Here is a 10,178-nt window from a genome sequence, read left to right as displayed (position 1 = left end):
CTAGGCTCCAGGAGGAAAAAGACTTGCTCTATCAGCCTGGGCGCAGTGGCTCACGCCTGTAATCCCAACACTTTGGGAGGCCGAGGCAGGCTGATCGCGAGGTCAGGAGATCGAGACCATCCTGGCTAACACGGTGAAACCCTGTCTCTACTAAAAATACAAAAAATTAGCCAGGCGTGGTGGCGGGCGCCTGTAGTCCCAGCTACTCGGGAGGCTGAGGCAGGAGAATGGCGTGAATCCGGGAGGCAGAGCTTGCAGTGAGCGGAGATTGTGCCACTGCACTCCAGGCTGGGCAACAACAACAAAAAGACTTGCTCTATCTTGTTTCCCTGCTGTATCCCTGTCACCCAGTTCAGTACTTCAGGCACACAGTAGGTACTTGTAAGTGTTTACTGAATGAATAATAGAATTCCTTCCCAACCATCCTGCACACCCCCAATTGGGGGAGCCAGTGCCGGCCCTTTGGGTCACCTAAGGAGGGACATTCTTGAATCTAGTTTTGTCCCTGCCAATCTGATTCTGCTCACAGAAGTAGGTGGCACTTTAAAGGTCTGGTCCCAGGAAATCCCAGGAACCTCCCACCCAGGAGCAGGGCCCTCTGCTGCAAAGGAGTGAGGGCAAGCTAGGAAGCATATGAAGACAAGTAGTTTCAACATGGGAACAGGCCCTAGGGCACATTGGGCCCATGACTCTTCATCCTCCTGGTTTCTGTTTAAGGTCTCAGCCAATGGGGCCTGTCTTCTCTGGCCTTCAGCGAAGACAATATCTTGGAGCTAGATGTGACCTTAAAGACCTAGAACAGCCCTCCCTTTCGGAGGTCCAGACTGAAGAGTGAGGGCACAGGGAACAAGATGTTACTCTGGGCAAAGAACATCCTGTCCTCACATGGCTCAGCCAAGGACATGAGCACCCTGGCCAACTATATTAGAATCCTATGATTGACTATTAAGAGCATCCCTGAAGATGAAGACCAGAGGCCCTATAATAGGGTGGGTGAAGAAGAGTCCGAAATGCCAGGATGAGGGGCTGGGGATTTGATTTGGGAGACAGAGAAGAATCAGGGAAGAGCACAATGAAGGCCAGACTTCAGAGACCGGCTTCAAGGCTAGACTCTGTCTTGAGATCTTAGGCAGGTCGCTTCTCCCGGACTGATCCCCCAGCACGATAAGCCTCAGTTTATAGATGGGAAAACTGTGGCCCTCTAGAGAGGACAAGGAGAGTCATGTTGTGAGGTAAGTCAGACTGAGGCAAGAGTAACCAGGCTGGTGACTCTGGCTCTGATTAGCTGGGATCCTTTGGCAGGCTGACCTCTTCCTGGCCTACTCCATTGCCTTTGCCCCTGCTGCTTTCCCCTCCCCTCCTCTTCACCACATACTCATTGGGGTTGGCTCCAGATATTGCATGTAGATGTCTGTTTTCTCTAGGATCCTGCACTCTCAGCTCTGGCCTTGAGGTATTGCGTTACTTTAGGCAAGACATTCTATTTTCTGAGCCTCAGTCCTCCCTACCCACCTCTGACAGCACATCAAAGCCTCCATCCTGTCCCCCTCAAAACATTTATCAGAATCATTGGAGAGACAAGTCAAGGATCTGGTATTCCAACCATCTCACAGAGGAGGCCCAGAGAGGGAAGGGGCCTTGCCAAAGGTCTCACACCAACGTGGCAGTCATCTTGACTCCTCTCAATCCCTCTCCTTCCATATCTAAAGCCTGTCGAGTCCAACATCTTAAAAGCTCTCATAGAACAGACAAATTGCTCTTGCAGAATAATTCCAATTAATTTATGTACATACTTCCCTCTCAAGGAAATGGAGCATAGAAATGGAGCATAACTCCTCATTCCCTAAGCACGGGCTGCACTTACTTGGCTTCTTTCCAAAGAGTACAGCATGGAAAAAGAGAAAGAGGAGTAGCTTTACAGTGGAGAAACCTGACGGACACTACCTCAGCCAGGTGATCAAAGTTAACATCAACAGTGGTAAATCATATTGATAGTACATGCCCTTGATAGGATCTAGTGAGAATGACATTTGACTTCTGTGGTCTTCCTTCCCCAAACTCATATCCTCAGTTTAATCATGAGAGAAAACATCAGACAAATCCTGATTAAGGGACATTCTATAAAATACCTGACCAGTACTCCTCAAATGACTCCAGATCATCAAAAACAAGGAAAGCCTGAGAGAGTGTCATAGCCAAGAGGAGCTTAAGGAGACAAGATGACTAAATGTAGTGTGCTAGTCTGGATGGAATCCTGGAACAGAAAAAGGCCATTAAGTTAAAACTAAGGAAATTGGAATAAAGTATGGACTTTAGTTAATAATAATGTACTGATATTGGTTCATTAATTGCGACGAATATATCACACTAATGTAAACTGTTAAGGAAAACTGGCTGTGGGGCATACGGGACTTCTCTGTTATCTTCACAATAAATCTGTAAATTTAAAACTATTCTGAAATTAAGTTTATTTTAAAAACCTCTCAAATCCGCCCCCATCTTGCCAGTCCCACCTGAGGTCTAGCGTCTATTTCCTTACTGCTCTCCTTTCTTCCAGTCCGTTCTCCTGGCAGCCAGCAGAGGGCATTCTCTAAAACGCAAATCTAACCATCTCTGAAGCCTTCCAGCAAAATAAAGGCGTTGGATGGAAAGTTCGGGAGATATGTTATAAAAGACCGACTCGGATGTCTGAATAAAAGTTATTGTGATCCAGAACAAATCTGGGAAATACTTCTGGCGCCCACCGAGATAAAATTTATGTATCTAAATTTAATATAACTCAGCCTTTCCAAGGTCTCCCAGATAAAGCCCGTTTTTCAGATGTCCAACTCCCTACGTTTCCATCCCTTCGCACAGTTACATAGTTAATTTCCCTTTGTTTTTCCTTTATCTCTACGGATACTTCTGTGCCTGAGCTATCTTCTCCTGCCGTCTTCCCCAAGCCCAGCTCCACGGACTCTGCACCCCCTCCCAAAGGCAAGAGAGCGCTCCTGTATAATTGGGTTGTGATATCCGGACCGAAGTCGTTTTTTGTTTTATTTTTACTAAATGCGAATGAGGAAAATGAATTCCTTTGGCTCCCCCAGGTCCCGCTCACTCTAGGCCCGAGGAAAGGTTTGACGCACTATAAATTAAAAGATGAATCACTGATAAATCGATGTTCTAGGGCGCAGGATTTCTCTATGCGCATGCGCCAGAGTGGAAGGCGTGGGAAGCCCTTTGCTACCTGGCTGGGTCTGCTGCGGGCGCCAGGAGGAGGAGGGGCTTCCTCAGCTTCGTCCTGCCATTGGCCAGGATGATCCGCATTGGTCTGACGCAACGCCTCTGCGGCCTGGCTGAGCTCGCCCCCCCACCCACCAAACCCCCGCAACTAACATGTTGCAGGCTACTGCGTAGGCCAGGCGGCTACGTGTCGGCCTGGGGGAAACTGACCACTGGGGCCGGGGCACCAGGCGAAACAAAAGACTCGAAGGGGCACTCTGAACTTGCTCAGAATTTTATTGGGATTAACAGGGTCCACGGGGAGAGGCAAGCCTTCTGGGGGAGGGGGGACAAGAATACCGCAAAGAATACCGCAATGGCGAAGCGGCCTTGCATAGACACCGAGGCGGGCTAGCGGCGCGGCGCAAAGAGGAGAGGGACGGAGAAAGAACTTGGGAGAGGAGGGTGGCAGCAGCGCCTACAAGGGCACTGCGCGGCTGTGACGAAGGCCACAGCGACCCTCCCCGCTTCGGGGGTCAGGGTGTCCACTCCACACAGCACAGGGAGAGGGGCTGGGGCCACAACTGACTGGGAGAAAGTGGGTCGAGGGGCCCTGACCAAGGCATCACAATAAATACAGTTAGCAGCACACAGAAGCCTGCGGGGGCGGAGGGCCAAAAGAAGGGGACTAGCCCCCTTTCCCTCCCCCCAAAATAAGAACTCTGCAATGACTAAACCATAAAAATAAACTTTAAACCCGTGTACGAAGTCGGTCACCCCCCAGAAGTGCAATGTGGGGCCGCGTGGCCCTAGCTGAGGAGGAGGGCAAATGGGATAGGGGGTGGGGGATACAGAGAGATAATCCCCAAAAGGGCAAGACCCTTATCCGGTTTTCCCCCTCTTCCCCGGGTTGGCCCAACCGTTTGGGACCTGAAGCACATCCTCCAGGTCAGAGTCGTCTGAATCTTCCCCTTCTTCCCAGACATCTTCATTTCCTTCCCCCTCATAGTTTCCTTCCTCCTGATAGACGTCTTCATCTTGCTCGATGCCTGCATAGGGGAGAAGGAAGGAGAAATGGAAGAAGGCAGTTAGATGAGCAGATAGGTGCCACTCTAAAAGGGAACAGAGCCCATAGCCAGGGCTTGTAGGGCCTGGGACAACTTGCCGAGTGCCTCTGCTTGGAACAAACAGCCAAAAGTGTGTGTGGGTATATTCATAAGCCCACAGAATGAGGGAGTTGGAGAGAGGCAGGTAGGCAGTGTGGGCTCCCTGCTTCCGTCCAGTCAAAACTGATACATCTCTGATAGTAGCTTTTTCTCCCCCTTGTACTCATCGATGTGTGTCTCTTCCTGAGCTCCGACCTCAGCTGAATAAACCTATTCATCTCCAGGCAGCTTCCTTGCTCCTTTCCCCCAGTCCTGATCCAAACAGGCCTCAGTCTGTGTTCTTCAACCCAATTCCCCACCCCCACTCCCACCCTTAGGGCTGGGCAGACAGCTCTGCCTCCCCTTCTCTGAGAGAAGAGATGCCATCAGGTGGGAGGGGAAGAGAACTGAGAATCCGTTTCCCTCTCCTACCTGAACACGACTAGATTGAGGCTCCACATTCATTTAATACCTCTTCCCTTAGTGCCCTGGCCTTGCCCTCAATGGAAGTTTGCCAGGGACCCCATGGCCAAAAAAAAAAACCCAAGAGTGGTTGATTTTCCTGCCCCTTCCACCTCCCATCTGAGTACTTCTCAGCATCTTTATAATTCTGATGTTGTTCTCAGAGCCTTTAAGGTGCTAATGTGACTCTATAAGAGGGCATTATTATATGTAGTACTTGTCCAACATATACGACCACTGAAACCTTTTGTGGGAAGCAGCTTTCGGATCTGGTGAATGATCCTCAGGACGTAATTTTGGAAACCCTGCCCAACATACCATGCATTTTCACCCTTCCAAGTCCTTGTTCACATGATCCACTCCACTGAGAATGCTCCATAATGCGCCTCAGTGTGAATGCAGCCTCCAATTCAGATGTCACCTTCTTCCTCTAGCTCTACCCCGCCCCCCTCCCCCAACTCTTGAGGTAGAACTGGCTGCACCCTTTTCTGGGCTCAGAGAGCACACTGTTCACTTCATGCTCTGCTCCCAGCACAAGCCTGGGAATTCGCCAAAGGCCAAGGCTGGGTACAGACTGTGCTGAAATGCACTGTGTTTTGCCACTCCCCCACCTCGATGTGAAGTGTCCTTTTTAGTCTTCCACCCACTGTCTCCTATCTCTGTGTACTCTTCATCTTTCGATGTTACAACCATCTACCCATCACCTGGAACTAAAATGATTTTTTAGGGTTTTGTTACATTTTTAAGTTAAATGTTCACTGGACTTCCTTTGTTTAAAAAGTTGCTCAGAATGCTTTTTCTTTCCTCCATGAAAGCAGATTGTGTTCATGCCTTGATACCCTGTCCTTGGCCAGGCTTGCTCTGAAAGAAAAGAAGACGGAAGACAAGGGTTGGGGGCAGGGGTTAGCTCACCTTCCACAATGCCCTCCTCTTCTTCCACTGATTCGTCTGAGATGATCTCTATCACATCCTCGTAGTCATCCTGATCCCTGTCAAAGGGATCTTCAATAACTTTCTCATAGTACTCAATGTCTCTGTCGTCATCATCGCTGCCTTCATTGTCACCTTCATTGCCATCATCATCACTGCCCTCATTGTCACCTTCATTGCCATCATTATCTTCATCATCACTGGCCTCATCTGCTTCATTGTCACTGTCGCTGCTGTCCTGGTTGTTGCCATGGCTGCCCCAGAAGCCGCTGTTGAAGAAGTTGTTGCCGTAAGTGTGCTTGTTGTTGTCAGGGTTCTCTTTGTTGTCATCAGCGTTCTTGTTGTTGTCTTCAGGGTTCTCATTGTTGTCATCTGCACTCTCATTGTTGTCAGTGGTTTCGTTGTCATCAGCACTCTCGTTGTTATCAGTGGTCTCGTTGCGGACCTCATCGTGGTCAGGGCTCTCGCTGTCGCAGATGTTCTCATTGATGTCAGTTATCTCATTGTCAGTGGTCTCGAAGTAGTCAGTGGTCTCCATGAAGTCAGAGATCTTGATGTCATGAATTGTCTCATCAATGTCTGAGATCTCGCTGAAAATGTCTTCCACTGCATAATAGTCAGGGGCATCTTCCATGATCACCACCTCACATCTGCCCCTGGTTTTACTGTAGGAAAGGCTGTAGCTGAGTATGGGGTTGGTGGGAGGAGGAGTACCCATAGCACTCAAAGGTGGAGAGTAACTAGGGGAAGCAGTAGGCTATAAGGGATCCCAGGGATGGGGCTAGGGTGGGTAAAGTCCCACTTCTGCCCCTGACTGTGTAACCTCAAGCCATTTCTGGACATGATTTCCCACTTGTAAAACATATTCCACTGGGATTATCTCAAATGTCCCTTTGGCTCCATAAATCCTGTGTTACACTAGTTTTTGGCCCATCCCCAACAAACCACCTCTCAGCCACCAAACCCCTCATTACCGTTTCTTCATTTCTTGCTTCTTTCTCTTTATCCTGGAGCCCCTTTCTCTCAGGTAGTAGCGTAGAGGATTAACCCACAGATCATTCTTGATAATCTGTTGAAAAAGGGGAGAAGAGATAAGACAGCCATTAGTACAAGCTCCAGATCCTACTCTTAATTCCCCATGCACCCAGGAACAAGCCTAGCAAGGCCTTCTCTGGTGATGCCAGGAAGGGCCCCACCTCAGCAATCCTGTCAGCCTCTGGGAGGCTATGGTTTGAGAACCAGCTGAAGAAGCTGTGGCTCGCATCCTGGTTCCCATGACGGCGGGCCTGGGGTTCCTGGCCCCGGTGCCAGCGGATTGGAGTTGAGTGAGACACCAGCCGGCCTAGGGACAAAGAAGGCTATGGAGATGGGACAAAACAAGGACAGATTGGGGGGGACATGGATTTACTCTGGGACTGCCTCTTACCCGAGCGGTTGCGCTGGAACTCCTTGACAATCACCATGTTTGTAAAGTAGGGGTTTGTTTGGAAGTACAGCTTCATTTTGTAGCCCATGGAGATATGTCTGAGATCCTGTACCTGCTCCAGGTGGGGGTGATGGTGGAATCTGTCTCCCCCCCACACACCATGGCCCTTCCCACCCACCTCCCCTCACCTCCAATAACCAGATTTGTTGCCCGATCCTACTAAAAAATGTCTCTCTGGCCTGACCTGCAGATTGGTCAAGTAGCGGAAAATGTCTTCATCACGACGGTTGATCAAAATTGAAATTCTGGGGTGGTTGAGGAACTGATGAGTGGAGCAGTTTAGGTCAAGGATTGACTATTCCGTGAAAGGGAGGGAGGGAAGGCCAGGGAGGGCACAGTAAGAGAGGCTGGAGCAGGAGGATTCCTTCTGTGTTTATGTTGTATGTATGAAGCAAGTGAGTCATGGGACATAACCCATACTTATTCCCATGATAAACCTCTATGTTAGGTGGCCCTGCAGGGTATTGAAAATCTATGTGCATGTGGTATATGCCTCTGGGTGCTGAAGGCTTGTGTTCACAAAATGCACGTCTGGGGGCTGAAGGCCCACGTCCAAGTGATGCTGTATCTGACTGCTGAGGGCCTGTGGTCACATGATGTTGTATGTATGGGTGTTGAAGGTCCATGTCTACATGATGTGTGAATGGCTCTGATGGCTTGTGGTCAAGTGATGCCATGTGTCTACATGCTGAGGACCTGTGGTCACATAATACTGTGTCTAGGAGCTGAGGTCCTATGTCTAAATGACATTGTATGCCTGGGTGCTAAGGGCCTCTTACCATGTGCTGTTTTGTATGAGGGCGCTAAGGATCTGTATCCACATAATTCTATTAGAATGTTACATTTATGTTCCTGTTACATGTATGTATAGGTGTCCATCTACTCTCCCCTTTCCTTCATTTAACTCCTTTTTCTCTATACCTAGACACTCCCTCTCTTGACCTTTCAGGGGCTCCAGCCCCTCTCTAGCCCGTTTCCCTCCAATGCAAGGCACTCCAGCCAGGATTGGGGTCTCCTAGTATCTTAAGCAGAGATCTAGATTTACAGAGCCCTGTATGGCTCAGGCACCCTTTCTGCGTAGTTTCTCTGCTGTGTGCCATTCCCCTCCCTCTTCAAGGTCTCTGAGTCAGTTGATCTTCTACGTGCCCCTCCCCTCCTCCTTTCACCATCTCTAGTCCAATTTTTTTGCTGTGTGCCCCTTTACCACCCTCCTCCTTTTTATCATCTGTGATCCTTTTTTTAATGCTATGTTCCTTCTCTTCCCCCTTTCCCATCTGTGGTCCAGTTTTTATACCCCCCGTACGCCCCCCCGTCCCCTGCGTCCCCCCCTCCCCGTCCCTTCATCATCTCCAGTCCAGCTTCTCTGCTGTTCTGCCCTCCTCCTTCCATCCCTCTTCCACCCAGTCTAATCCGTCTTCCGATAGGGGGCTCACGCCCACCTCTGGCTCTCCTCCACCCCCTTTACCTTTTCTGTCCCTCCCCCACCTCCCCCTTTCTTGTCACGGGCTTCTGATCCATGGAGTATCGATTAGAAGGATACTGCTTTGACCCAGAAGCCTGGGATATGCTGGATGATAAGGTCTCTGCGCTCCAGGAAGGGTCTTCGCATCTGGATGAACTTGCGCTTGAGACGCAGGAAGGCCTTGCCTGCCTTGATGTTCACCGCCTCCAGATCCAGCTGAATATCCTCCAGTGCCTGCAGGATGCTCTCCATCCTCTCGGCATTTCTCTGTCTGCTTTCCCTCTTCACCTTCCTCTGCTTCCTCCTCCTCCGCCGCCGCCTCCTCCTGCTGCTCCTCATACTCTCCTGCTCATCCTCATCCTCATCCTCCACTATGATGATCGCCTCTTCCTTGCTCTTTGGGTCAATTAATCTCTGGGGCCCCCACCCCACTGCGCTACAGGTTTCTAGGGCCCCCTCTCCACCAAAACTGCTGGGCTGCACAACCTCAAAATCGATTTCCAGGCTCCCCCCGGAGACCTCAGGAGTGGGGAGTGCTTCTAGGCTCTCCGTGGGCGGGGGCGCCTCCCCATACCCCGACTCGATGGTAGAATCCCAGCCGGGACACTCAGCACCGAGCGTGAAGTATGCGCGGACCCCCCCCTCCTCGAGAATGACATAGGGAGGCGGCGGGGGCAGCGCGGGGCCCAGTCCCACCCCCCTCATATCGGCCAGCACCTGTGCCGCCTCCGTTTCCTCCTGGAGCCTCGGGCGCTGCTGGGGTGGAGGCAGCGGCAGTCGGAGGAGCGGCGGCGGCGGCGGCGGCGGGGGCGGGTCGCGCTGTGGAGACTCGGAGCTGCTCAGGCGGCGGGTCTTGGCCGGAGGCCCCTCATCTGGGCGGTCCATGGCGACCGCGCTCGTACAGCTCAAGGGACTCGCACTCGCCCCTTCGCTTTTAGCTGCGTCGCTGCCGCTAGTCGCACCGGGAAGCGGAGCTGCGGAGACTCACGCAACCAGCTCTCCTCACCACCTCGCTCTGGCGTTCCCTCCCACAGCGCCCGCTCTACTCCCTCCGCGCCAATCGCCGAGGCCCCGCCCGCTCCTGACGCAGGGATCCGCTCGGCCTGGCCATTGGCTGCCGGCCGCCGCGGCGGCGCTCGCGCTCCCGCGACCCCTGCCCGCTCTCACGCAATCTGCTTGCCAACACCACACATCATCAGTTTCCGATTGGCTCCCCTCGGGCCCGCCAATCAACGGGCTGACTCCCCCAGCGACGGGAGGGAAACTGCAGGGCGATTGGCTGCGAGGAAAGCTGGGGAAGAAGCCCCTCTCCCTCACCCTCTCAGCGTTTTATCCAATGGGAAAAGTACCAGTGGTTCTGAAGAGCAAAAAACGAGACGAAAAACAAACGCAGGCGCTGAGCAGGATGTGCTCACATGAAATTGGGAGAGCCTCGTTATCGTTCCCCCCGCCCCCCTCCCCTCAGCAACTACGCACTTTTAAAATCTGCCCC

The 10,178-nt window shown here is 51.6% G+C and overlaps 1 protein-coding gene across 2 annotated transcripts; it reads right to left on the bottom strand.

Annotated features, from left to right (window-relative positions):
• Window positions 1-3,480: 3,480 nt before the first annotated feature.
• TSPYL2 (TSPY like 2) lies at window positions 3,481-9,743 on the bottom strand. 2 transcript variants are annotated; one of them, XM_050776907.1, is made up of 7 exons: window positions 8,765-9,743; window positions 7,409-7,486; window positions 7,165-7,276; window positions 6,935-7,080; window positions 6,713-6,807; window positions 5,721-6,403; window positions 3,481-4,250 (listed from the first exon to the last, which is right to left on the bottom strand). In XM_050776907.1, the coding sequence occupies exons 1-7, from the start codon at window positions 9,569-9,571 to the stop codon at window positions 4,084-4,086; spliced, it is 2,088 nt and encodes a 695-aa protein (XP_050632864.1). In that variant the 5' UTR covers window positions 9,572-9,743; the 3' UTR covers window positions 3,481-4,083. The 2 variants fall into 2 exon arrangements, with proteins under 2 accessions (XP_050632864.1, XP_050632865.1); XM_050776908.1 differs by lacking the exon at window positions 3,481-4,250 and having other exon boundaries at window positions 5,466-6,403; window positions 8,765-9,655.
• Between the last annotated feature and the right edge of the window lie 435 nt (window positions 9,744-10,178).

The sequence above is a fragment of the Macaca thibetana genome, chromosome X (assembly GCF_024542745.1).
Source record: "Macaca thibetana thibetana isolate TM-01 chromosome X, ASM2454274v1, whole genome shotgun sequence".
NCBI classification, from domain to species: Eukaryota; Metazoa; Chordata; class Mammalia; order Primates; family Cercopithecidae; genus Macaca; species Macaca thibetana.
The sequence above is the reverse complement of the archived record's forward strand: the minus strand, read 5'-3'. Positions and strand labels throughout refer to the sequence as shown.

Excerpts from the sequence above, each read along its gene's own strand:
- TSPYL2 (XM_050776908.1), bottom strand. The coding sequence starts at position 9,571 with ATGGACCGCCCAGATGAGGGGCCTCCGGCCAAGACCCGCCGCCTGAGC. Across the intron at positions 7,487-8,764 it reads CAGGCTTCTGGGTCAAAGCA|TTCCTCAACCACCCCAGAAT; the intron begins GTATCCTTCTAA and ends TCCACTCATCAG. Across the intron at positions 7,277-7,408 it reads GCTACTTGACCAATCTGCAG|GTACAGGATCTCAGACATAT; the intron begins GTCAGGCCAGAG and ends CACCTGGAGCAG.